Source organism: Balaenoptera physalus, assembly GCF_965194825.1.
Source record: "Balaenoptera physalus genome assembly, chromosome: 15".
NCBI lineage: Eukaryota > Metazoa > Chordata > Mammalia > Artiodactyla > Balaenopteridae > Balaenoptera > Balaenoptera physalus.
The window spans coordinates 76,469,257-76,495,340 of record NC_138894.1 but is presented as its reverse complement, the minus strand read 5'-3'; the positions used below and the strand labels follow the sequence as shown (position 1 = coordinate 76,495,340).

Below are 26,084 nucleotides of genomic sequence, written 5' to 3'. Positions count from 1 at the left end.
GTTTGGTTTGCTCTGTTCTAGTCTCATTCAGAGCTCCGAACGTCGCGGGAGCCTCTCTAGCTACGAGCGTCTCTATGGTCGAGTGGGCGGAGCCAGGAGCAAGATGGCCGCGCTCGCAGCTGCCCCGGAGCCGCAAGCTTCCGGGGGTCCCCGGCCGCCAGTGTGTCTGTTGGTGTTGGGAATGGCGGGGTCTGGGAAAACCACCTTTGTACAGGTGACCTACACGGCGCGGGCGTAGTAGGAGCGCGCGAGAAGTTGTCTGTGGCAGGCGTAAGGCCAGGGGAGAAAGGGAGGTCTCTCTGGGGAGTTGGAGGGTACCGGCGCCTGGCTTTCAGGGACTTGCCAGCAACCCCTGTTTCTTCCTCCGCGAAGCCGTCTCAGATCCTAGCCTGGGTTCATTCAGCCTCTCTTCTGCGCACCCTCAGTGCCTATTTGTGACGACCGTACTTGGTATTGGAATTGCCTTGTTAGTGCCAACTCCTCGAAGGCAGAGGCTTAACAAGTAATTCTGGCGGTTAATAGAGTGCTAGCACACAGGCTTTCGGTGTAGATTCCTAAAGTATTCCTTCTGGGGTGCCTGTCATGCTTCAGGTACTGGGGATATAGCGGAAATGACAAGGTTCCTGCTTAAATGGAGCTAATGTTTTGTGGGGGAGATAGAAACCCCCGCTCCCCCCCCACCCCCCAAGTCAATAAGTGATGGAGAGTAGAGGAGGCTCTGTTGGATGTGTGATGAAGAAAGGTAGCATTTCAACTGAGAGTGAATGTTGGAGGTGGAGATCAGAAACGAATATTTAAGGTAGAGGGAAATGGAAGTGCAGAATTCTGGTAAGTTGGATTAAGGGGTGGAAGTTCTCTCTTTTTCCTTTATCATGCCTCTTGGTCTCAGTCTATCCTTCTCCCCGTGTGTGTGCAGAGGCTCACAGGATATCTGCATAGTCAAGGGTGTCCACCTTATGTGATCAACCTGGACCCAGCTGTGCATGAAGTTCCCTTTCCTGCCAATATTGGTGAGTAAACTGTGCCAGATCTTGTGTGAAGTTTCTCAGAGAATGGAAAGCTGTCAGCCTATCCTATGAGTCTTCAATGCTTCCATTTTTAATGTTTTCTAAACTGCCTAATTTCGTTTCCCTTGGATTTGCTAGCATCCTGAAACAGGCTTCTTCCTGATTCCCTTTTTCTCTTTGTTTACTCCTTCCCTCTTCCTAAATTTCCTTTTTTTTCCTTACCACTACCATTCTCTCTACCTCTTTTGACCCTAGGGTGTCAGACTATGGTTCTTTGGGAAAATGAAGTGACAGAAAGTCAGTCCTCTGGCTTCTAAGCCGTAAACCCTTCAGCAGGCTCTGATACATAAACTTTGTTTATATAGTTTCTTTTCTTCAAGTTAAGAGCATGTGGGTTTTGTGCAGAGTTTGCCTACTGATCTGTAGGAATCTTGCAAAGTTACATGGGAAAATGTGTGTATATATGCCTGTGTGCATTGTCTTGGTGAGAGGTTCCTTCCTTCTTACCATCAGACTTGTAGAGGACTCCCCAGACTACTGTATAAAAAAGATTAAGAATGGATGGGATCCAGTGTCCTGATTCTTGATAGGATCTAGGCTTCCTGATTTTCAGACTATTCCTTGATGTTAGTCTTTTCCCTCCTGGTCTCTTTTTAATCCTATTAAGCTTGTACTCCAAACATTACTAATTAAGGAAGACCTTGTATTAAGAAGCAGAAATCATTATGGGAAGAATTTTGAAAAAAAAAAAAAATTTCCATCTTTTCACTTAAAGGCTGGAACTCTAATAGTTGATGGGATATAGGTCTACTGACTGCTAGATAGGTTTAGTTAGATATTACCGGACAGACCAATTTCCTTTTTATTTAAAATTCCATCCAAATAATTTTTTTTCTAGTTTTATTGAGATATAATTGACATACAGCATTGTATATGATTAAGTTGTATAGCATAATGATTTGATTTACAAACTCATGAAATGATTACCACAAGTAAGTTTAGTGAACATCTATCATCTCATATAGATACAAAATTAAAGAAATAGAAAAATTTTTTTTCCTTGTTATGAGAACTCTCAACTTTCACATATAACGTGTAGCAGTGCTCATTACATTTATAATGTTGTATATTACATCCCTAGTATTTATTCACTGGAAGTTAGTACCTTTTGACTACCTTCATCCAATTGTCCCTCCCTCCACACCCTCTACCGATTTGTAGATCGGTAACTACAAATCCAATCTCTTTTTCTGTGGGTTTGTCTGTTTGTCTTGCAGTGTAAGTGACCTGCCACAGTATTTAGTTCCTGGTATACAACATAGTAATTTGAAATACCTGTACATTTCAAAATGATCACTATGATGAGTCTAGTTAATATCTGTCACCATAAAATGGTATTATATAATTTTTGACTGTATTCCCCACACTGTACATCTCACCCCATGACTCATTTATTTTGTAACTGAAAATTTGTACCTCTTAATCTCCGTTACTTATTTCTCTCCCCCCCATCCACTTCCCAAGTTAATGCCTTTATAAAAATGTTATCTGCATTACCTTTGTTACCAGTAAGCAAGGAGTAAGAAATAAACCTTTTTTCTTCATTTAGCTCCCTTTTTCTATGTATATGGTCACTGAGAAGGTATTTAAGTTGTATCGAACTTTTCTCTTTGTCTCAGACATCCCTACCATAACTTGAGAGCTCCTAGAAGCCTCAAAAGCTAGTTTCAGTTTCTTGCTGGGAGGGAAGGTACTTACAGGGTACCTTTTGTCCTCCTAGTCTCTTCCTGAACTTGCTTCTTTTGCTGTTGCAATTCAGTGATCTTAGCTTGAAAATTTAGAAAACAGATTTGAAAAGTACCTTGGATGCTAAGAGAGAAACTGATTTGTTTGCTCAGAGGAAGCAGAGATGACTTGAGAGGTCTGTTGGCTTAGATATTATAGGTGGAGATTCTCAAACTGTATTGTTTCTTACATGTTAAATTCCATTTCATTCTCTCTTTTTTTCCCTCCAGATATTCGTGACACTGTGAAGTATAAAGAAGTCATGAAACAGTATCCTTTTTCACATCTACTTTGGTTGTTGGCTCATCCCTGGCTACCTACTGTCTGTGTATTGTGTAGCTTTGAAAAAACTGTTTGTGCCTTCCCTTGTGAAATACACTAGCAAAAGCATTCGATTGCTTTCTGGTAATTTTATGAAGAAGAGGGAAGATGAATGTGGGGAGAAGCATTATAGGTGATTAGAAATCCTATTTCAGCTTGTGAATTCCGTTTTCTACGTTTGTCCTGAACTGCAGGCTGTTGTAATTAGCACAGAGAAGGAGAGGCTAGCTGGTGGCGTGCCTGGGTCCCACAAGGGAGTATTGCCTTGGTGAATGCATCCATTGATCACCATCCGCTTAGACTGGGAAACTCAAAGATTAGTGAGATCAACTCTTAGTACATTGCTGTGTGAAATGTGTACTTTCCCTATAGGTAAGTCTAGGTAGGAAGACTAATTCTAATCCTCAGGTGGCTTGATGAGTGAGGATCAGAGCAAAGAGTGGTATATAAATGATCTTCATGGCTAATGCCATCAGGCCGTCAATGCCTGATACATCTGTCTGTTCCATTTTGGCCTCATTTCGCCTGGCCATTTCTAAACGATGAATGAGGTAGACATTGATAGTGAATGTTTCCCTATGAGGTTAAGATTGTGTGATACATACTGGTCAATGGAACACTAATGTTATGCTGTTTTTGTGAGGGATTGTCTAGATAATAAACTTTATTGTCTAAATTGATCTATAAGCAATTTAAATCCTCAACTTAGTGTCTAGGTATGGACTTGGACCCAATGGTGGCATAGTGACCTCACTCAATCTCTTTGCTACCAGATTTGATCAGGTATGTCTGTCTCTATTTACATAGACATGGCTGTGTCAAAACCTGTGACTCTTAAATGCCTTAGCTCGATCACATTGGGAAAGAAGGGCAATCAACCTGAATGTCAATACAGAATATAAGGAGGCATTTTGGTGGACAAAGAAGTAGGCTATGAGAGGATGATCAACATGGTGAGAGACTTCACATTGAACGTTGTGGCGGCCAATAAAACAAAGACCTAAGAGACCTGGGTTCTCTTCTTGATCTGTCACTGGCTTGCAGTCTTACCCTGAGGATGGGGTGGAGGGATGGGGAGTGGGATAGGCTACCAGGCAGGGAATGGAACAATTATGGGGCTTTTCACTTGTGACAAATTGTTGTCATCTGTTATGTTTTCTTTGTCACATTCCACTTCCTTAAGAGTGTTTGGCAATCACTGATTTTTTACCCCGATTTCACTCCATGATTCAGGCTGTTAACGCTTTACTGAAGCACCGAGAGAGACTTGGCAGTGACAGATCAAGTCTTCAGCTCCTTAGGCCCTGCCCTGTGCTCCAGGGTGTTGTGGTGCGGCAGGTGTGGCTATGTTTCTTTGGTTCCATGAGCATGTTAGTTGGTGTCCTCAGACAGAGAACATAGAGATTCAGTCGTTAATGGTGCCTGTGAGGTGGGCCACTCTCGAGAGGGCCCTGTGATTTTTTTTGTTGAACTTGGATTCTGTTGTAATTGGCGTATTTTTCTTTTAGGTGATGAAATTTATTGAGAAGGCCCAGAACATGTCTAAGTAAGTGATTTCAGTCTAATGCCTATTTATTACTCTGTAGTTGACATGTTTCTAGGTTTTTTGAAGGATTTTGGGTTACTATCAAGTTCTGAGAGGGTGTAGTTTGAGATGAAACCATGATAAGTGAAAAAATTGTTGGCAAGAAGACAGTCATTAAGATGCTCTACATGGTTGGGGAACTAAGATCCCACAAGCCATGGCGTGGCCAAAAAAAAAAAAAACAACAAGATGCTCTACAGTGTAGAGCTCAATTTAATAGTATCCCACCCCCAATCACTTTGGTATATGTTCCCAGCTTCTTAGGAGGTATTTTGAGAATTTGAGTCCACATTCACTTGTCCACTTGCCTTCTCTTGCTTGTTGGCATTAAAGTCTATGAAATACCTTTCTAATCCTTGTTTAAATTAATATAATTTACATGATTCAGAGGGAATTTTTTTAATTTAAAAAGTATCAAAATATAAAATAGGATATTCTTATTATATTACCCACAATGAACTGTTGTTAAATTTTTAATAGGTTTGCTTTTTTAAAAGAAAGGAAGATAATTTATTATTTTTGTAAAAAGGATATAGGCTTATTACTATAAATAATTCCTACCATGCGTAGTATTTAAAAGATGAAACTATCACCCTTCTTGTCACTAGAAATAGCTATCATTATTATCACTATTGCTATCAGTGACTGTCATCCCAAGCATTTCTATTCATGTGTACATAGATAGAAGGGTGGATGGATAAGGTGTTTTTACAAAAATAGGATCATACTAGAGTAGTTTTTTAAAGTAACAGCTTTATTGCAATATGAATTCACAGACCATAAAGTCACTCTTTTAAAGTATACAGTTTAGTGGTTTTTAGTATATTCACAAAGTTGTGCATTGACCAGAAGTACCTAATTTCAGGGACTTCCCTGGTGGTCCAGTGGTAAAGAATCCGCCTTACAATGCAGGGGATGCGGGTTCGATCCCTGGTCAGGGAACTAAGATCCCACATGCCACGGGGCAACTAAGCTCACGAGCCACAACTACTGAGCTCTCGCGCCTCAACTAGAGAGCCCGCGTGCCGCAAACTACAGAGCCCACACCACAACTAGAGAAGAGAAAACCCGTTCGCGACGGCTAGAGAGAATCCCACGTGCTGCAAACTACAGAACCAGTGCCACAACTAGAGAAGAGAAAACCCGTTTGCCATGGCTAGAGCGAATCCTGTGTGCCACAACGAAAGATCCCTCATGCCTCAACGAAGATCCCGCGGTGCCGCAACTAAGACCTGGCGCAGCCAAAAGAGATAAATAAAAAATAAATCTTAAAAAAAAAAAAAATAAAAGAACTACCTAATTTCAGAACATTTTCATCTCCAAACGAAACCCCATACTCATTAGCAGTCACTCTATTCCCCATTCCTCCAAGCTCCTGCTGGCTTCACGCACCATTTTACATTCTCACCAGCAGTGTATGGAGGGTTCCATTTTCTGTACATCCTGGTCACTACTTGTAACTGTTTTTGTTTTAATAAATTTATTTATTTATTTATTTGGCTGCGTTGGGTCTTCGTTTGCTGTGTACGGGCTTTTTCTAGTTGCGGCGTGTGGGCTTCTCATTGCGGTTGCTTCTCTTTGTTGCAGAGCACAGGCTCTAGGCACGCGGGCTGCAGTAGTTGCAGCACGCAGGCTCAGTAGTTGTGGCTCGCGGGCTCTAGAAACACAGGCTCAGTAGTTGTGGCACACGGGCTTAGTTGCTCCTCAGCATGTGGGATCTTCCCAGACCAGGGCTCGAACCCGTGTCCCCTGCATTGGCAGGCGGATTCTCAACCACTGCACTACCAGGAAGTCCAGATGTTGAGCATCTTTTAGTGTACTTCTTGGCCATTGGTATATATTCGGAGAAATGTCTATTCAAATTTTTTGCTTTTTTAAAAATAAGTTTCAGGTACGCATTACAATTTAACACGTGTACGCTGCAAGGTGATCACCCCGCAAAAGTCCGGTTATGTCACCATACAGTCGATCCCCTTCACCCCTTTTGCCCACCCACAACCCCTTTTTCCTCCGGTAACCGCTGATTTGTTCTCTGTACCTGTGAGCTTGCTTTTGGTTGGTTGGTTTCCTTCCCTTCCCCTTCCCTTTCCCTTCACTTTCTCTTCCCTTTCCCTTCCCCTCCCTCCCTCCCTCCCCTCCTTCCTTCCTTCCTTCCTTCCTTCCTTCCTCCAGATTATTCCACATGTGAGTGAAATCGTATGGTAGTTGTCTTTTTCCTTGTGACTTATTTTACTTAGCATAATACCCTCATGTTGTTCATCCATGTTGTCACAAATGGCAAGATTTCATTCTTTTTTTATGGCTGAATAGTATTCCACTGTGTATATACCACATCTTCTTTATCCATTCATCCATTGGTGGACACTTAGGTTGCTTCCATATCTTGGCTATTGTACATAATGCTGCAATGAACATAAGGGTGCATATATTTTTTCTAATTAGTGTTTTTATATTCTTTGGATAAATACCCAGAATTGGAATCACTGGATCATATGGTTAGCTCTATCCTTCATTTTTTGAGGAATCTTTCTACTGTTTTTCATAGTAGCTGCACCAGTTTATATTCCCACCAGCAGTTTACGAGGGTTTCCTCTTCTGTACATCCTCTTCAGCACTTGTTATCTATTTGATAAGAGCCGTTCTAACAGGTGTGAGGTGATACTTCATTGTGGTTTTGATTTGCATTTCCCTAATAATCAGTGATGTTGAACATCTTTTCATGTGCCTTTTGGCCATCTGTGTGTCTTTGGAGAAATGTCTACGTAATCGGATCCTCTGCCCATTTTTGAATCGGGTTGTTTATTTGTTTTGGGGTTGTATGTGTTCTTTATATATTTTGGATACCAATCCCTAATCAGAGATATGATTTGCAATTTCTGCTATTCAGTAGCTTGCCTTTTAGTTTTTTGTTTTTGGCAATGCCCGGCAGCTTGCGGGATCTTAGTTCCCCTACCAGGGATTGAAGCTGGGCCACTGCGGTGAAAGCGCTGAGTCCTAACCACTGGACCACCAGGGAATTCCGGCCTTTTAGTTTTGATGATGTTTTCCTTTGCTGTGCAGAAGCTTTTTAGTTTGATGTAGTCTCATTTGTTTATTATTGCTTTTGATTTCCTTGCCTTTGGAGTCAGATCCACAGAAACTTCACTAAGACAGATGTCAGTGAGGTTACTGCCTATGTTTTCCTCCAGGAATTTATTTAATGTTTTCAGGTGTTATGTTCAAGTCTTTCATCCATTTTGAGTTAATTTTTGTGTATGGAGTGGTCTAGTTTCATTCTCTTGCATGTGACTGTTTTTCCCAACACCATTTCTTGAAGAGACTTTCCTTTCTCCGTTGTATGCTCTTGGCTCCTTTGTTGTCAATTAATTGTCCATGTACGTGTGGATCTTTGCTCTTTTAAAAACAGCTTTATTGAGATATAGTTCATAGGCCATACAGTTTACCCATTTAAATTGTACAATTCTGTGGCTTTTAGTGTAGTTACAGAATTGTACAGCCATCACCACAATCAATTTTAGAACGTTTCATCCCCTCAAGAAGAGACCCTCTTCTTTAGTTATCACTTTCTTATTCCTTTTCTCCCTCCCTCCATTTTCCTCCAACCCCACCCATAAGTAACTAGATGGTTTCCCAAGAGATTTCCACTCTGGTTTTGCTTATCTCTCATTTTTAATGCAGTGTGTTTCTAAAACTGTCAGTTTTCTCTGTGACCATTTGCAGCAGTGATGTATTGCTGCTCCTGCCAATGAGCCTGAATACTGGACATTGAACAAAACCCAGGGGAATGTGGTATGCACTTTAAGGGCAATGGGAAGAAGTGAGACTTGGCAGTGTGAAGAGGTTATTTCAGTCTTGAGTAACCAGATGCTAATGTTTTGTGGGATGGAATATCTTTCAGAATGCATAAGTAAAAACTTCTTTAATGGTCTTTTTTGACATAGGTATGTCTTGATTGACACACCTGGACAGATTGAGGTATTCACCTGGTCAGCTTCTGGGACAATCATCACTGAGGCCCTGGTGAGTATTCTAGGACTTGTTACTCAGGGTAAGTAGAGAGCCAGACAAGAAAAGCTTCTTATTGCTTGGGATCTTATGTGGGATAGAGTCATAGAGCTCTGCACACCTGCCTAAAGTGGTTCTTCCTTGCCACAGAAGGTAGGAGAAGAGTTTGGGCACAGGTCAAGAGCCCTCTGGCTAAAGCTTTGATTATTTTGTGGCTTTAGGCATCCTCGTTTCCAACGATTGTCATTTATGTAATGGACACATCTCGAAGTATCAACCCAGTGACCTTCATGTCCAATATGCTCTATGCCTGCAGGTAATGCGTTATTGTTGGGCATAGTATTATGTCAAGGTATGAAGTCTCCACTTCTTTTCCATCATTTTTGAGTCCTGAGTGCTTACCCCTAGGTTTTCATTCAGGCTTGCCACTCACTTTAGTGGCTCTGGGTTAGGGCCGGAAAAGAAGCACATATACTGTTGGCATTCTCTATCAGCCACTTCTCATCTTCCTCCCTTGCTTGTTACAGAATAGGTGATGAATGAATATGAACCTTCTGGAAGTTGCCCCAAGTTGAATGAAATCCAATTCTGAATAGAATAGAGCCCCTGGTCTAAATGCCTTTCTTCTGTGTTGTGATAGGAAGCGTGAAATTATAACATGAGGAGAGACTGAATAAAAAAGATTCATCCATGATTCTAAATGCACATGTTTTCCCAAGTGTGGTGCCATTAGGAGAGGAACGACGTGCCTCACTAGGCTATATTAGTGCATTAGACCTAGGAGCAAGGCGGACCATTATTAATGCTGAATTTTATTTTGGGGGTATGCAAAAAACAATCACCCCTATTTGTCTCTTCCATTATGACTAGGGATATCCCTTCCTGTTAAACACAAGAAATCCTAGTCCAAATAGAAATCTGATGTTTGATAGCATTATTTTGTCTTCATATTAATTGTTTAAAAGACAGTTAATTTGGTGAAAAACACACACACACACACAACCAGGATCAGTACCAAAGCATTATTACTCTAAGAAAAGGAGAGAGTGTGTATGTGTGTTGTTTGCTTGTTGGTAGTGGTGGTTTCCTGCTTGGGAGGGGAGAATATGTGAGTGCTGTGTAAGAATGGATACCTATATTTAGAGTCTGAACCCATCTCCCTTTTTATTACTCAGTTCCATCAGATAACAGGCAAGCAGGCGCTTAAGTGCTTTTACTAATAATGCCTCAATGTTTGATTTTCAGCATCTTGTACAAAACCAAGCTGCCTTTTATTGTGGTCATGAATAAAGTAAGTGGATTCTTCCTGTTGTGATTGAATATTTCCTTTTCATCAGAACCTTGTGTTTGGGTAGGTGAGAAGGATTATTTTAGATGCTGGAGAGCAGATTTAAGCTAACCTGAAGCAAAGTCATGAGCACTTCTAGGAAATGGATTCAGTCAAATTGAATGAATATATATCGCTGATTCTTTTCCGAAGTTTCTTCAGGCTAGATAGAGTAGCCCCTGGTCCACAGCGTATGCGTTATCCCTCAGGATCGGGACTGTGTAAATGCGGGAGGGACTGCTGGTCTATTGGAAGTGGCAGTTAAACAAAACCAAAACTTCTCTGTTGTTGGCTAGGATGCAAGAGGCTATGTACTTGACTTCAGAGCCTGGAGGGTGCTGGCCTCCACTGTGGCCATGGTCACTTGGCAGTGGATAGTGAAGGGTCTGTTCTAACCTGGAATATACAGATCTTCATTTAATTATTTATACTGCACAGCAGTCTTGGCTCTTTGTGGCTTGTTGCAGTGGAGGAGGAAATGGGGGAAGCAGAGAAAGAAAATACATGAATTATTGCTCTTTGCTGTCATCACTTAATTAAAAAATTTTTTTTGCCACTGTTTGATGTCTGACCTCGTCTCTGGTTGCTGATAGTTGACTTCTCTCTGGTACAGACTGACATCATTGATCACAGCTTTGCAGTGGAATGGATGCAGGATTTTGAGGCTTTCCAAGATGCCTTGAATCAAGAGACTACATACGTCAGTAACCTGACTCGTTCAATGAGCCTGGTGTTAGATGAGTTTTACAGCTCCCTCAGGGTAAACTTTCTCTCTTGTTTATGCTGTTGGTCTCTCCAGATAACCTCATAACCCAAAGGGCTGGCTTTGAACCTGTTTTGGAAAGGAAGTTCATTACCTTCTGAAAAGTAATTTTTAAGGCATAGCTTTTTAAAAACTGGAGACTTAAAAGATAAATATGATACGGACCCTACCCTCAGAGAGTTTATGTTCTAGTTAGGAGAGAAGGCTAAATGCAGAGTTGAAACATGATGTATTATAGTAACTTATATTGTGATATCTTAAGAAAGATTAAAAGTTGGGCCTGATAGTGGTGAGGGGGTAGATCACTTTTGAAATGAGAGATTTTTGGAGGATATAGCCAATATAGGTGTGCTTTGAAGGATGGGTAAGATTTGTGTAAGCAAAAGTGGGTGTGGGTAGCAGCAAGTATGTTAATTGCCCAAGCAAAGACATTGAGATACTAATTTTTATAGAGAACAGACTGTGGTTTGATTTGATAGGGAATAGATGAACTGCTGCTTGTTTGATCCTAATTATCTTTCTCAGTTCTCTATTTTCCATAGACTTATTTCCATCACTTTTGAGTAGGTATGCCGTTTTGTCTTGTTTTAGCTTCATTCTTTGCCAGAGACTTCTTAAAGTAGCCAAACCTCTTCTATGAAGATTTTATGAAATTTGAGCCAAATAATGTATGCCATTTAAAAGTATACAGTTGTTTCCTCAGTGGCATTAATGATGCTTTTGGCAGGTGGTGGGTGTGTCTGCTGTTCTGGGTACAGGCTTAGATGAACTCTTCGTGCAAGTTGCCAGTGCCACAGAAGAATATGAAAGGTGAGGATAAAGGAACATTCTATTGATGGCACTCTTAGTTACCCACAAGTCTGATATGATAGCTGTTTAGCCAGGCAAAACATTTTGGTTTTCATAGTGTTTGTATTATATTTGCCATGCAGCTGTGTACTGGATCTGACCGCACTTAGGGTTAACAAGTAGCTGTTAACTTTTTTTAAAAAAGAATAGGAGTATAAAATCTTCACTGTATTGAATGATGAAGAACAGGTGTCATCAGACATTGTTTGTAAAAAGCCAGATGTTAAATATTTTAGGCTTTGTGGGTAGTATTATCTGTTGAAACTCCTCAACTCTCATTGTGGTGCAAAAGCAGCCATAGACAATTCCTAAACAAATGGGCGTGGCTGTGTTCCAATAAAACTTTATTTATAAAAATAGGCAGTGGGCTGGATTTGTCCTGTTTGCCACATTGGTTGACCCCTGATGAAGAACATAGACTTTGGAGTCAGATAGACATGGGTTAGATTTCTTTTTCCTCCAGTTAATAAGTGTGTAACCTTAGCAAATTTTCCTCATTTATAGATGAGGGATAATAGCATTTATTGTTAAGATCGTTGTGGGGATTATTTGAGATAATATATCTAAAGCACCTAACACAATTGCTGACATGTAGTAAGCATATTTCTTAATAAATGATTGTTATAACTATTTTCTTGGTTAATACTGGAGTTCCATTTATCTAAAGGAAAGTGGAGTCATAGCACCTATACACTTTCCTTAGGCCTGATAATTGGCTGCTTTCTAGCAAGCGTCATACTTAGCAAGAGCCTAATAGCCACATTGTGGTTTTCAGAAACATTATTTTGATTTTTATTCATCAGACGAGGTTTGTTTTGTTTTGTTTTTTTGCATGTGTTATCAAAGCCTCAGGATAGACTCTTTTCTGTATCCTTTCATGGTTGCCCAGATAAACGACATAATTATATATTGGGCTTCCTGAGCCCAGTAGGCCTAGCTGCTTTTACTCATCATTTAAACATCTTTTACTCATGTTTATCCAAGTGAATGGTGAACTCATTGGTCATGGTCTCCCCAGAGTTGATCTTCCCAGATCAGCAGTCAGTCTTTTGTCTTGTTGCTGATTTCAGGGTGGGGGCAGGCACCTTGGCTTTTAATTCCTTAGGGATAGAATCTCAGTGACTAAGACTTGTTACATGTGATGTATGGTGACATAAGATCTTTTGTTATTATCAAAGTACTAGGAAAATAGAAGTGATGTGGATGAGGGAACAGGATAGATTATTAATCAAAGGGATTTAGAAAGTGTTTCTCTTTCCAGAGAGTATCGTCCTGAATATGAACGTCTGAAGAAATCGCTGGTAAGAAAAGAGGCTGTTTGTGTATTTTAGGGCCACTGAATAAACAATCTCAAACTATGTACTAATCCTTCTGCCATAAATGCTTTTGTTTTGGTTCTCAATATATCCTTTAGATACTTGTTAATTTAAACCTGTAAATTTGTATGTATGCTGTCTGGATGCAGAAAGGCCCCTTAATTAGTTTTCTTCTCTATACTTGAAGTAATAAAAATCAGTAATTTTTCCTTTTATATATGCTGAGCCCTTCTTGTGCCATACCTCCACCCCTACTCCAAGGTCCATTTAAAGGCTACTTGTAGAATTTTGTTTAAGAACAGAGAGGTAGTTCACAACTCTTATCCCAAATGATCAAGTGTCCTGTCCCCATCGGCTACATTGGACATCTTATCACTGAGCCTTCCTGCTGTGTCTGTTTGAGGGTTCTTTTGATGATTTTGTGTCCAATTCCTGAAACCTCTAGTACAGTCTGCAGAGCCCTCTGGAATGAGCTTCTGCTGATCTGGACCCGCACTGCTCAGCGTTTCTGTCATCAGCTAGCTATCCCTTATCTGCCTCGAGTATTTGTATAATTTGTCATCTCCAGTTAGAAGTCTGGCATCTAACTTGGGCCTCCTTTTTTAATATGACGACATTTTCCTGTGTGTATATAGGCCAGTGCACAGAGCCAGCAGCAGAAAGAACAACTGGAACGACTTCGGAAAGATATGGGCTCTATAGCCTTGGACACCGGGACTGCCACAGGTACTGGAGGGTCTTCTGGTGTTAGGAACTAAGAGCGGGGTACACTTATCTCCACTTAGTAGGTAGGTATTTATGTTCAAGGGAGAGAAAGAGAAAAGGATAAAGTAAATGTTGTATAGTGTATCTATCTATCTGTTACTCAGTCAATTTAGATAAATCCTAGATCTGCATTGTGTTTAGTTGTCTCTTAGTCTCCTTTAATCCTGAATGGATCCTTTGCTTTTGTATTTCATGACATTGACATTTTTGAAGTGTACAGATGTAGATATATACCTACGGACATACCTATATCTGACATCTATGTTAAAGAGGAATCCACTGTCTATGTCTCTCATACCACATTTATCTTATCTGTGTTTATATTTTTATACATATGTATATGATGATTCTCTTCAGGTAGTTTTTGGTTTACTTTGGCAAGATACTTGATGTCTCCTTTTTTTTTTTTTTAATTACCTTTTAATGCTCCCCCTCTTTTACTGTTTATTTTGACCTAATTTTAGATTTACAGAAAAGTTTCATGAATTGCAAAGAATTGCCATATACCCTTCAGCTAGATTTGCCAAATGTTAACATTTTACCACATTTACTTTATTCTTTCTGTTATATATGTTTGGCATTACATTTTATATAAATATATAAGTATACTTATAAAATATTTGTATATTATATATAACTTTCTTCTGAATCATTTAAGAGTAAGTTGCAGACATGATGCACCTTTACCCTTGAGTTTTTCTTAAAAATAGGGGCATTATTTTATATACCCTCATTGTAGTTATCAAAAACTAGGAAATTAACATTGACACATGACACATTCCTATTATCTAATGTATAGACCTTATTTAGATGTAGCCATTTGCCCTTTATAGCAGGAGAAGATTCTGGATCTGTGTTGCATTTAGTTGTCACGTCTCTTATTTTCCTTTAATCTGGAATGGCTCCTTAGTCTTTCTTTGCATTTCATGACATTGATATTTTTGAAGTCTATGGTACTTATATTTTTGTAGAATTTTCTTCAATTTGGGTTTGTCTGATGTTTCCTCATGGTTGATGATGAGTTGTCTTTGATCACTTACTTAAAGTGGTGTGTGCCAGGTTTTTCCATCATAAAGTTATTTTTCCCTTCATAATAAGTATTTTGTGGGGTGATGCTTTTTTTTTTTTTTATATTAACCTTTTATTTTATGAGTCTCTACTTTTGTTCCATCCAAATCTTTTTTTTTTTTTTAACATCTTTATTGAAGTATAATTGCCTTACAATGGTGTGTTAGCTTCTGCTTTATAACAAAGTGAATCAGTTATACATATACAATATGTTCCCATTTCTCTTCCCTCTTGCATCTCCCTCCCTCCCACCCCTCTAGGTGGTCACAAAGCACCGAGCTGATCTCCCTGTGCTATGCGGCTGCTTCCCACTAGTTATCTATTTTACATTTGGTAGTGTATATATGTCCATGACACTCTCTTACCCTGTCACATCTCACCCCACCCCCTCCCCATATCCTCAAGTCCATTCTCTAGTAGGTCTGTGTCTTTATTCCCGTCTTGCCACTAGGTTCTTCATGGCCTTTTTTTTTTTTTTTTCCCCTTAGATTCCGTATATATGTGTTAGCATACTGTATTTGTTTTTCTCTTTCTGACTTACTTCACTCTGTATGACAGACTCTAACTCCATCCACCTCACTACAGATAACTCAATTTCGTTTCTTTTTATGGCTGAGTAATATTCCATTGTATATATGTGCCACATCTTCTTTATCCATTCATCCGATGATGGACACTTAGGTTGCTTCCATGTCCTGGCTATTGTAAATAGAGCTGCAATGAACATTTTGGTACATGACTCTTTTTGACCTATGGTTTTCTCAGGGTATATGCCCAGTAGTGGGATTGCTGGGTCGTATGGTAGTTCTATTTGTAGTTTTTTAAGGAACCTCCATACTGTTCTCCATAGTGGCTGTATCAATTTACATTCCCACCAACAGTGCAAGAGTGTTCCCTTTCCTCCACACCCTCTCCAGCATTTATTGTTTCTAGATTTTTTGATGATGGCCATTCTGACCGGTGTGAGATGATATCTCATTGTAGTTTTGATTTGCATTTCTCTAATGATTAATGATGTTGAGCATTCTTTCATGTGTCTGTAGGCCATCTGTATATCTTCTTTGGAGAAATGTCTATTTAGGTCTTCGGCCCATTTTTGGATTGGGTTGTTCGTTTTTTTGTTATTGAGCTGCATGAGCTGCTTGTAAATCTTGGAGATTAATCCTTTGTCAGTTGCTTCATTTGCAAATATTTTCGCCCATTCTGAGGGTTGTCTTTTGGTCTTGTTTATGGTTTCCTTTGCTGTGCAAAAGCTTTTAAGTTTCATTAGGTCCCATTTGTTTATTTGCATTCTTATTTCCATTTCTCTGGGAGCTGGGTCAAAAAGAATCTTGCTGTGATGTATGTCATAGAGTGTTCTGCCTATGTTTTCCTCTAAGAGTTTGATAGTGTCTGCCCTTACACTTAGGTCTTTAATCCATTTTGAGTTTATTTTTGTGCATGGTGTCAGGGAGTGTTCTAATTTCATACTTTTACATGTACCTGTCCAATTTTCCCAGCACCACTTATTGAAGAGGCTGTCTTTTCTCCACTGTATATGCTTGCCTCCTTTATCAAAAATCAGGTGACCATATGTGTGTGGGTTTATCTCTGGGCTTTCTATCCTGTTCCATTGATCTATATTTCTGTTTTTGTGCCAGTACCAAACTGTCTTGATTACTGAAGCTTTGTAATATAGTCTGAAGTCAGGGAGCCTGATTCCCCCAGCTCCATTTTTCGTTCTCAAGATTGCTTTGGCTATTCGGGGTCTTTTGTGTTTCCATACAAATTGTGAAATTTTTTGTTCTAGTTCTGTGAAAAATGCCAGTGGTAGTTTGATAGGGATTGCATTGAATCTGTAGATTGCTTTGGGTAGTAGAGTCATTTTCACAATGTTGATTCTTCCAGTCCAGGAACATGGTATATCTCTCCATCTATTTGTATCATCTTTAATTTCTTTCATCAGTGTCTTATAATTTTCTGCATACAGGTCTTTTGTCTCCTTAGGTAGGTTTATTCCTAGATATTTTATTCTTTTTGTTGCAATGGTAAATGGGAGTGTTTTCTTAATTTCACTTTCAGATTTTTCGTCATTAGTGTATAGAAATGCAAGAGATTTCTGTGCATTAATTTTGTATCCTGCTACTTTACCAAATTCATTGATTAGCTCTAGGAGTTTTCTGGTAGCATCTTTAGGATTCTCTATGTATAGTATCATGTCATCTGCAAATAGTGACAGCTTTACTTCTTCTTTTCCGATTTGGATTCCTTTTATTTCTTTGTCTTCTCTGATTGCTGTGGCTAACACTTCCAAAACTATGTTGAATAATAGTGGTGAGAGTGGGCAACCTTGTCTTGTTCCTGATCTTAGTGGAAATGGTTTCAGTTTTTCACCATTGAGGACAATGTTGGCTGTGGGTTTGTCATATATGGCCTTTATTATGTTGAGGAAAGTTCCCTCTATGCCTACTTTCTGCAGGGCTTTTATCATAAATGGGTGTTGAATTTTGTCGAAAGCTTTCTCTGCATCTATTGAGATGATCATATGGTTTTTCTCCTTCAATTTGTTAATATGATGTATCACATTGATTGATTTGCGTATATTGAAGAATCCTTGCATTCCTGGGATAAACCCCACTTGATCATGGTGTATAATCCTTTTAATGTGCTGTTGGATTCTGTTTGCTAGTATTTTGTTGAGGATTTTTGCATCTATGTTCATCAGTGATATTGGCCTGTAGTTTTCTTTCTTTGTGACATCTTTGTCTGGTTTTGGTATCAGGGTGATGGTGGCCTCGTAGAATGAGTTTGGGAGTGTTCCTCCCTCTGCAATATTTTGGAAGAGTTTGAGAAGGATAGGTGTTAGCTCTTCTCTAAATGTTTGATAGAATTCACCTGTGAAGCCATCTGGTCCTGGGCTTTTGTTTGTTGGAAGGTTTTTAATCACAGTTTCAATTTCAGTGCTTGTGATTGGTCTGTTCATATTTTCTATTTCTTCCTGGTTCAGTCTCGGCAGTTTGTGCATTTCTAAGAATCTGTCCATTTCTTGCAGGTTGTCCATTTTATTGGCATAGAGTTGCTTGTAGTAATCTCTCATGATCTTTTGTATTTCTGCAGTGTCAGTGGTTACTTCTCCTTTTTCATTTCTAATTCTATTGATCTGAGTCTTCTCCCTTTTTCTCTTGATGAGTCTGGCTAATGGTTTATCAATTTTGTTTATCTTCTCAAAGAACCAGCTTTTAGTTTCATTGATTTTTGCTATTGTTTTCTTCATTTCTTTTTCATTTATTTCTGACCTGATCTTTATAATTTCTTTCCTTCTGCTGGCTTTGGGGTTTTTTTGTTCTTCTTTCTCTAATTGCTTTAGGTGCAAGGTTAGGTTGTTTATTCGAGATGTTTCCTGTTTCTTGAGGTAGGCTTGTATTGCTATAAACTTCCCTCTTAGCACTGCTTTTGCTGCGTCCCATAGGTTTTGGGTCGTCGTATCTCCATTGTCATTTGTTTCTAGGTATTTTTTGATTTCCCCTTTGATTTCTTCAGTGATCACTTCGTTATTAAGTAATGTATTGTGTAGCCTCCATGTGTTTGTATTTTTTACAGATCTTTTCCTGTAATTGATATCTAGTCTCATAGCGTTGTGGTCGGAAAAGATACTTGATACGATTTCAATTTTCTTAAATTTACCAAGGCTTGATTTGTGACCCAAGATATGATCTATCCTGGAGAATGTTCCATGAGCACTTGAGAAAAATGTGTATTCTGTTGTTTTTGGGTGGAATGTCCTATAAATATCAATTAAGTCCATCTTGTTTAATGTATCATTTAAAGCTTGTGTTTCCTTATTTATTTTCATTTTGGATGATCTGTCCATTGGTGAAAGTGGGGTGTTAAAGTCCCCTACTATGATTGTGTTGCTGTCGATTTCCCCTTTTATGGCTGTTAGTATTTGCCTTATGTATTGAGGTGCTCCTATGTTGGGTGCATAAATATTTACAATTGTTATACCTTCCTCTTGGATCGATCCCTTGATCATTATATAGTGTCCTTCTTTGTCTCTTGTAATAGTCTTTATTTTAAGGTCTATTTTGTCTGATATGAGAATTGCTACTCCAGCTTTCTTTTGATTTCCATTTGCATGGAATATCTTTTTCCAGTCCCTCACTTTCAGTCTGTATGTGTCCCTAGGTCTGAAGTGGGTCTCTTGTAGACAGCATATATATGGGCCTTGCTTTTGTATCCATTCAGCCAGTCTGTGTCTTTTGGTGGGAGCATTTAATCCATTTACATTTAAGGTAATTATCGATATGTATGTTCCTATTCCCATTTTCTTAAATGTTTTGGGTTTATTATTGTAGGTGTTTTCCTTCTCTTGTGTTTCTTGCCTAGAGAAGTTCCTTTAGCATTTGTTGTAAAGCTGGTTTGGTGGTGCTGAACTCTCTCAGCTTTTGCTTGTCTGTAAAGGTTTTAATTTCTCCATCGAATCTGAATGAGATCCTTGCTGGGTAGTGTAATCTTGGTTGTAGGTTTTTCTCCTTCATCACTTTAAGTATATCCTGCCACTCCCTTCTGGCTTGCAGAGTTTCTGCTGAAAGATCAGATGTTAACCTTATGGGGATTCCCTTGTGTGTTATTTGTTTTTTTTCCCTTGCTGCCTTTAATATGTTTTCCTTATATTTAATTTTTGACAGTTTGATTAATATGTGTCTTGGCGTGTTCCTCCTTGGGTTTATCCTGTATGGGACTCTCTGTGCTTCCAGGACTTGATTAACTATTTCCTTTCCCATATTAGGGAAGTTTTCAACTATAATCTCTTCAAATATTTTCTCAGTCCCTTTCTTTTTCTCTTCTTCTTCTGGGACCCCTATAATTCGAATGTTGGTGCGTTTAATGTTGTCCCAGAGGTCTCTGAGACTGTCCTCAGTTCTTTTCATTCTTTTTTCTTTATCCTGCTCTGTAGTAGTTATTTCCACCATTTTATCTTCCAGGTCACTTATCCTTTCTTCTGCCTCAGTTATTCTGCTATTGATCCCATCTAGAGTATTTTTAATTTCATTTATTGTGTTTTTCATCATTGCTTGGTTCCTCTTTAGTTCTTCTATGTCCTTGTTAAATGTTTCTTGCATTTTGTCTATTCTATTTCCAAGATTTTGGATCATCCTTACTATCATTATTCTGAATTCTTTTTCAGGTAGACTACCTATTTCCTCTTCATTTGTTAAGTCTGGTGTGTTCTGACCCTGCTCCTTCATCTGTTGTGTGTTTTTCTGTCATCTCATTTTGCTTATCTTACTGTGTTTGGGGTCTCCTTTTCACAGGCTGCAGGTTTGTAGTTCCCGTTGTTTTTGGTATCTGTCCCCAGTGGCTAAGGTTGGTTCAGTGGGTTGTGTAGGCTTCCTGGTGGAGGGAACTAGTGCCTGAGCTCTGGTGGATGAGGTTGGATCTTGTCTTTCTGGTGGGCACGTCCACGTCTGGTGGTGTATTTTGGGGTGTCTGTAGCCTTATTATGATTTTAGGCAGCCTCTCTGCTAATGGATGGGGCTGTGTTCCTGTCTTGCTAGTTGTTTGGCATAGGGTGTCCAGCACTGTAGCTTGCTGGTCGTTGAGTGAAGCTGGGTCTTGATGTTGAGATGGAGATCTCTGAGAGATTTTTGCCATTTGGTATTACGTGGAGCTGGGAGGTCTCTTGTGGACCAGTGTCCTGAAGTTGGCTCTCCCACCTCAGAGGCACGGCCCTGATGCCTGGCTGGAGCACCAAGAGCCTTTCGTCCACACGGCTCAGAGTAAAAGGGAGAAAAAATAGAAAGAAAGAAAGAAAGAGGCTATAATATAGTGAAGTAAAATAAAGCTATTGTAAAGCAAAGCTATACAGACAAAATCTCACCCAGAAGCATATACATATACACTCACAAATAAAAGGAAAAGGGGAAAAATTAATATATCCTGCTCCCAAAGTCCTCCTCCTGAATTTGGGATGATTCGTTGTCTATTCAGGTATTCAACAGATGCAGGCACATCAAGTTGTTTGTGGAGTTTTAATCCGCTGCTTCTGAGGCTGCTGGGAGAGATTTCCCCTTATCTTCCCTGTTCGCACAGCTCCTGGGGTTCAGCTTTGGATTTGGACCCGCCTCTGCGTGTAGGTCGCCTGAGGGCGTCTATTCCCCGCGCAGACAGGACAGGGTTAAAGGCGCAGCTGCTTCGGGGGCTCTGGCTCACTCAGGCCGCGGGGAGGGAGGTGTACAGAGGAGGCGGGGTGAGCCTGCTGCGGCCGAGGCCAGCGTGACGTTGCACCAGCCTGAGGCGGGCAGTGCGTTCTCCCGGGGAAGTTGTCCCCGGATCACGGGACCCTGGCAGTGGCGGGCTGCACAGGCTCCCGGGAGGGGCGGTGTGGAGAGTGACCTGTGCTCACACACAGGCTTTTTGGAGGCGGCAGCAGCAGCCCCAGCGTCTCACGCCCGTCTCTGGTGTCTGTGCTGATCGCCGTGGCTCGCGCCTTTCTCTGGAGTTCGTTTAGGCGGCACTCTGAATCCCCTCTCCTTGCGCGCAGCGAAACAAAGAGGCAAGAAAAAGTCTCTTGCCTCTTCGGCAGCTGCAGACCTTTTCCCGGTCTCCCTCCCAGCCAGCTGTGGTGCGCTAACCCCTTCAGTCTGTGTTCACGCCGCCAGCCCCAGTCCTCTCCCTGCGATCCGACCGAAGCCCGAGCCTCAGCTCCCAGCCCCGCCCGCCCCGGCGGGGGAGCAGACAAGCCTCTCGGGTTGCTGAGTGCTGCTCGGCGCCGATCCTCTGTGCGGGAATCTCTCCGTTTTTCCCTCTGCGCCCCTGTTGCTGTGGGATCCGCGCTGGTAGCTGCGGCTCGCGCCCGTCTCTGAAGTTCGTTTAGGCGGCGCTCTGAATCCCCTCTCCTCGCGCACCAGGAAACAAAGAGGGAAGAAAAAGTCTCTTGCCTCTTCGGCAGCTGCAGGCTTTTTCCCCGGACTCCCTCCCGGCTAGCTGTGGTGCACTAACCCCTTCAGGCTGTGTTCACGCCGCCAACCCCAGTCCTCTCCCTGCGATCCGACCGAAGCCCGAGCCTCAGCTCCCAGCCCCGCCCGCCCCGGTGGGTGAGCAGACAAGCCTGTCAGGCTGGAGAGTGCTGGTCGGCACCGCTCCTCCGTGCGGGAACCTCTCCGCTTTGCCCTCCGCACCCCTGTGGCTGCGCTCTCCTCCGTGGCTCCGAAGCTTCCCCCCTCTGCCACCCGCAGTCTCTGCCCGCGAAGGGTCTTCCTAGTGCGTGGAAATCTTTCCTCCTTCACAGCTCCCTCCCACTGGAGCAGGTGCCGTCCCTATTCTTTTGTCTCTGTTATTTCTTTTTTCTTTTGCCCTACCCAAGTACGGGGGGAGTTTCTTGCCTTTTTGGAGGTCGGACGTTTTCTGCCAGCGTTCAGTGGGTGTTCTGTAGGAGCAGTTCCACGTGTAGATGTATTTCTACTGTATCTGTGGGAAGGAAGGTGATCTCTGCGTCTTACTCTTCCGCCATCTTCTCTCCCTCTCTGGGGTGATGCTTTGATTAGATAAATGTACTTTTAATTTTCAAATGTTCACCCACTAGTTTTAATATACATTAATCTAGGTAGGGATAGTCTTCATTTTCCTGTGATACATGTTGCAGATATTTTCTCCCTGTTTGTCAGTTGCCCTTTGACTTTGTTCATGGTGTTATTTTGCCATGCAAAAGTTTGTTTTGTTTTATATAAATTTGATGTAGTCAAATTTATTTATCTTTTATTGCACCTGGTTTTGAGTCATAGTTGGGAATCCCTTACCTACACCTGTGTTAAAGAGGCATTCACTCATGTTTTACTGTAGTACTTGTATGGTTTTATTTTCTACATTTGGAACCCTGATCCATTTAGGGTTTATTCCTGGGTATGGTGTGAGGTATAGGTCTGTGTTACCTTTTTCATAAATAGTTGTACCCACATGATTTATTAAAAAGTCTACCTTTGTCCCAGTGATGAGATGCTACCTGTATCATATACTAAAGTTTCATATGTACTTGGATGTATTTCTGGATTATCTATTTTATTCCTCTAGACTGTGTGCCTGTACTGTGTGTCTTTAATTACATATAGAGGCTTTATAGTATGTTTTAGTATCTGCTAGGGCTAGTCCTCCTCAAAGTTTTCTTTTTTTTTTAAAGCGAGAGTAGGAACTCTCTTTTTTATTTACTTATTTATTTATTTATTATTTTTGGCTGTGTTGGGTCTTCGTTTCTGTGCGAGGGCTTTCTCTAGTTGCGGCAAGTGGGGGCCACTCTTCATCGCGGTGCGTGGGCCTCTCACTATCGCGGCCTCTCTTGTTGCGGAGCACAGGCTCCAGATGCGCAGACTCAGTAACTGTGGCTCACAGGCCCAGTTGCTCCGCGGCGTGTGGGATCTTCCTGGACCAGGGCTCGAACCCGTGTCCCCTGCATTGGCAGGCAGATTCTCAACCACTGCGCCACCAGTGAAGCCCCAAAGTTTTCTTTTTTAGTGTTTCCCTGACTATTCTTGCATGTTTATTTTCCCAGATGACCTTTAGTATCAACTTAATGTAGCTTGTTGCTAAAAAAGCTCTTTGATATTTTTATTGAGATTGTGTTATATTAATTAATTAATTAATTGACATCTCTTTGATGTTGCTCTTTCTGTCTAAGAACAAGGAATGTGTTTATATTTGTCAAGTCTACTTTTGTGTCTTCCAGGAGTGTTTTCCTCCTGTAGGTTTTGTTAAATTTGTTAAATTTTTCCCAAGGATTGTATCTTCGTTAGTGTTGAAAATGGGATTTTTCTTCTAACTGGTTATGTTTGTGTTTATGAAGACTTTTCATTTATGTATTTTAGTCTTTTTATTCTGCTACTTTACTGACATTTTTTATTGTTTGAGTTAGTTTTGTCATTAATTCTCTAGGGGTTCCTAGGTTGGTGCTCAAATTTAAATATATACACACTCACCCACCCACACTCATTGGTGGACTGGCCTTTAAAGGAGTAAAGTTCTGTTCATGACAGCTATTGCTATAGGTCTAGTAGAGAACAGCAAAGCCACTTGGTGGAGGAGGTGCTGGAACCTGGCTGAGTTTACCAGTTAAGTGAGCTCCACGCTCCACACTTTTACTCTTGACTTACCAGCACACTGGATCTGCTCAAACGTCTTTAGCCTTCATAGGAAAAACCATAGCCTCTTCCAAGCTGAGAGCTAGTACAAACAAATGACATTACTATTACTATTAAGACAAGCTACTTGAGAGTTATTTTCCTCAACTTAAAAATGAGACCTCTTGGGTTACTGGCCTCATGAAAGCACTTTGTGAAATAAACTAGTGTAGAAATGTTAAGTGGTATTAACTGTACATGTAGAAGAGATAAGATCCTGCATTTTATCATGATCACTTTCATCCTGCCCTTTTTTTTTTTTTTAATTTATTTTTATTTATTTATCTACTTTTAGCTGTGCTGGGTCCTCGCTTCATGCGAGGGCTTTCTCTAGTTGCGGCAAGCGGGGGCCACTCTTCATCGCGGTGCGCGGGCCTCTCACCATCGCGGCCCCTCCTGTTGCGGGGCACAGGCTCCAGACGCGCAGGCTCAGTAGTTGTGGCTCACGGGCCCAGTTGCTCTGCGGCATGTGGGATCTTCCCAGACCAGGGCTCGAACCCGTGTCCCCTGCATTAGCAGGCAGACTCTGAACCACTGCGCCACCAGGGAAGCCCCATCCTGCCCATTTTTAATCGTAGTTACTTATTGATTCAAAATCACTTTTTGGAGGAGGCCTGTGTTCATGACATGCTACTGATAGATGTTTTCTATGTAGGCAGCTTATCTCCTGTGCTGGACCCTTCTGACTTGATCCTGACTCGGGGAACCTTGGATGAAGAGGATGAGGAAGCAGACAGTGATACTGAAGATATTGACCACAGAGGTGAGAGGTGGCTGAGGTGGCTCATGAAAACAGAACAACCGCTTATTCTTTCATTGTTTGCCTGGGAGCTTCCTGTTATTGAGAGAAGACCTTGAGCATGTAGCCAGTAACAGGGGAGAGAGGAAATGCTAAAGGATACAGCACCAGGAAGGAGTTCCATATATTGAAAGTTCCTGGCCTTCCTACTGAATGGTTAATATTGAGCTTGATTACGGCCTTTTATTAGTCTTGTGTCTTCTCATCTTTAGGTCCTAACTCAATTTTGAGGAATCCAAGATTGTTTATTGTAATTGTTGTTTTAAGAATACAGAAGGAGGCCTCAGCAGACCTAAACCAGTCAGAAGGGACTGTAGCATTGAAGATAGAATGGCTCTGGAAACCCAAAAGTGTTCCACTTTGCATAGTTTTATGGACTGTGGACAGAATCTATTTCTTGAAACAACCCTTTGAGGTCCTAGCTGTGCCCAGGAGCAAACTTCTCTTTATTCCAGTGTGCTGGATGCTAACATGTAAATTGCATCATTTAGTAAGATTTATTGAGGTATAATTTACAAACAATAAATCCCACCCTTTTATTAAAGTGTATAGCTTGATGAATTTTAATACATATATATAGTTTTGTAATTACCATTATAATCAAGAAACAGAACACTTCCGTCACCCTAAAAGTTCGCTCATGCTCATTTTTATTCAGTCCCTTCCCCCACACCAGTTCCTGGCAACCACTTATCTGATTTTTGTTCCTATAATTTTGCCTTTTCCAGAATGTTGTGTAAGTGGAATCACAGTATTTAACTTGCATTTGACTTTTTTCATTCAGTGTAATGCTTTTGTGATCCATCCATGTTATTGCATGTATCAGTAATATGTTCTTTTTTATTGCTGAGTAATAGTACTATTATGTGGATGTACCTTTGTTTATCCATTCACCAGCTGATTGACATTGGGGTTGTTGCCAGGTTTTAGCTGTCGTGAATAAAGCTGCTCTAAACATTCATTAACAGGTCTTTGTGGACAGAGGTTTTCATTTCTCTCAGTTAAAAATACGTAGGAGTGGGACCTCATTTTAGTTACTTTATGAAGGAGGTATTCTCCCCACTTACAGGTCAAAGAAATTGTACATTTTGGGCAACATGATAAATAGAGCCTGCTTCTAGGAGATATTTCCTTATTGGGAGAAGTGAACATACAGTGTCTTAGAAATAGAGTATAGTTGACTCTTCAACAACTTGGAGACTAGGGGTACCCACCCTCCTCGCAGTTTAAAATCCCCATATAACTAACTTATAGTTGGCCCTCCGTATCTGTGGTTCCACGTTCGTGGATTTCACCACCTGTGGATCGTGTGGTACTGTAGTATTTACGATTGAAAAAAATTCGT

General features: G+C 40.8%; 1 protein-coding gene across 2 annotated transcripts in view; it reads left to right on the top strand.

Annotated features, from left to right (window-relative positions):
- The first annotated feature begins 24 nt into the window (after positions 1-24).
- The window catches only part of GPN1 (GPN-loop GTPase 1), a 27,568-nt gene continuing 1,508 nt past the window's right edge, over positions 25-26,084 (top strand). Inside the window, exons 1-13 of one of the 2 annotated variants that reach the window (XM_082427969.1) lie at positions 25-214; positions 917-1,010; positions 3,023-3,062; positions 3,830-3,896; positions 4,622-4,659; positions 8,640-8,718; positions 8,925-9,019; positions 9,949-9,994; positions 10,644-10,790; positions 11,521-11,603; positions 12,904-12,943; positions 13,594-13,684; positions 24,596-24,703. In XM_082427969.1, the coding sequence (XP_082284095.1) occupies positions 104-214; positions 917-1,010; positions 3,023-3,062; positions 3,830-3,896; positions 4,622-4,659; positions 8,640-8,718; positions 8,925-9,019; positions 9,949-9,994; positions 10,644-10,790; positions 11,521-11,603; positions 12,904-12,943; positions 13,594-13,684; positions 24,596-24,703 (1,039 nt within the window). In that variant the 5' untranslated portion in view covers positions 25-103. Of the gene's footprint in view, positions 215-280; positions 829-916; positions 1,011-3,022; positions 3,063-3,829; positions 3,897-4,621; positions 4,660-8,639; positions 8,719-8,924; positions 9,020-9,948; positions 9,995-10,643; positions 10,791-11,520; positions 11,604-12,903; positions 12,944-13,593; positions 13,685-24,595; positions 24,704-26,084 lie in introns of those variants that run through there. The other variant, XM_082427970.1, reaches the window with a different exon arrangement.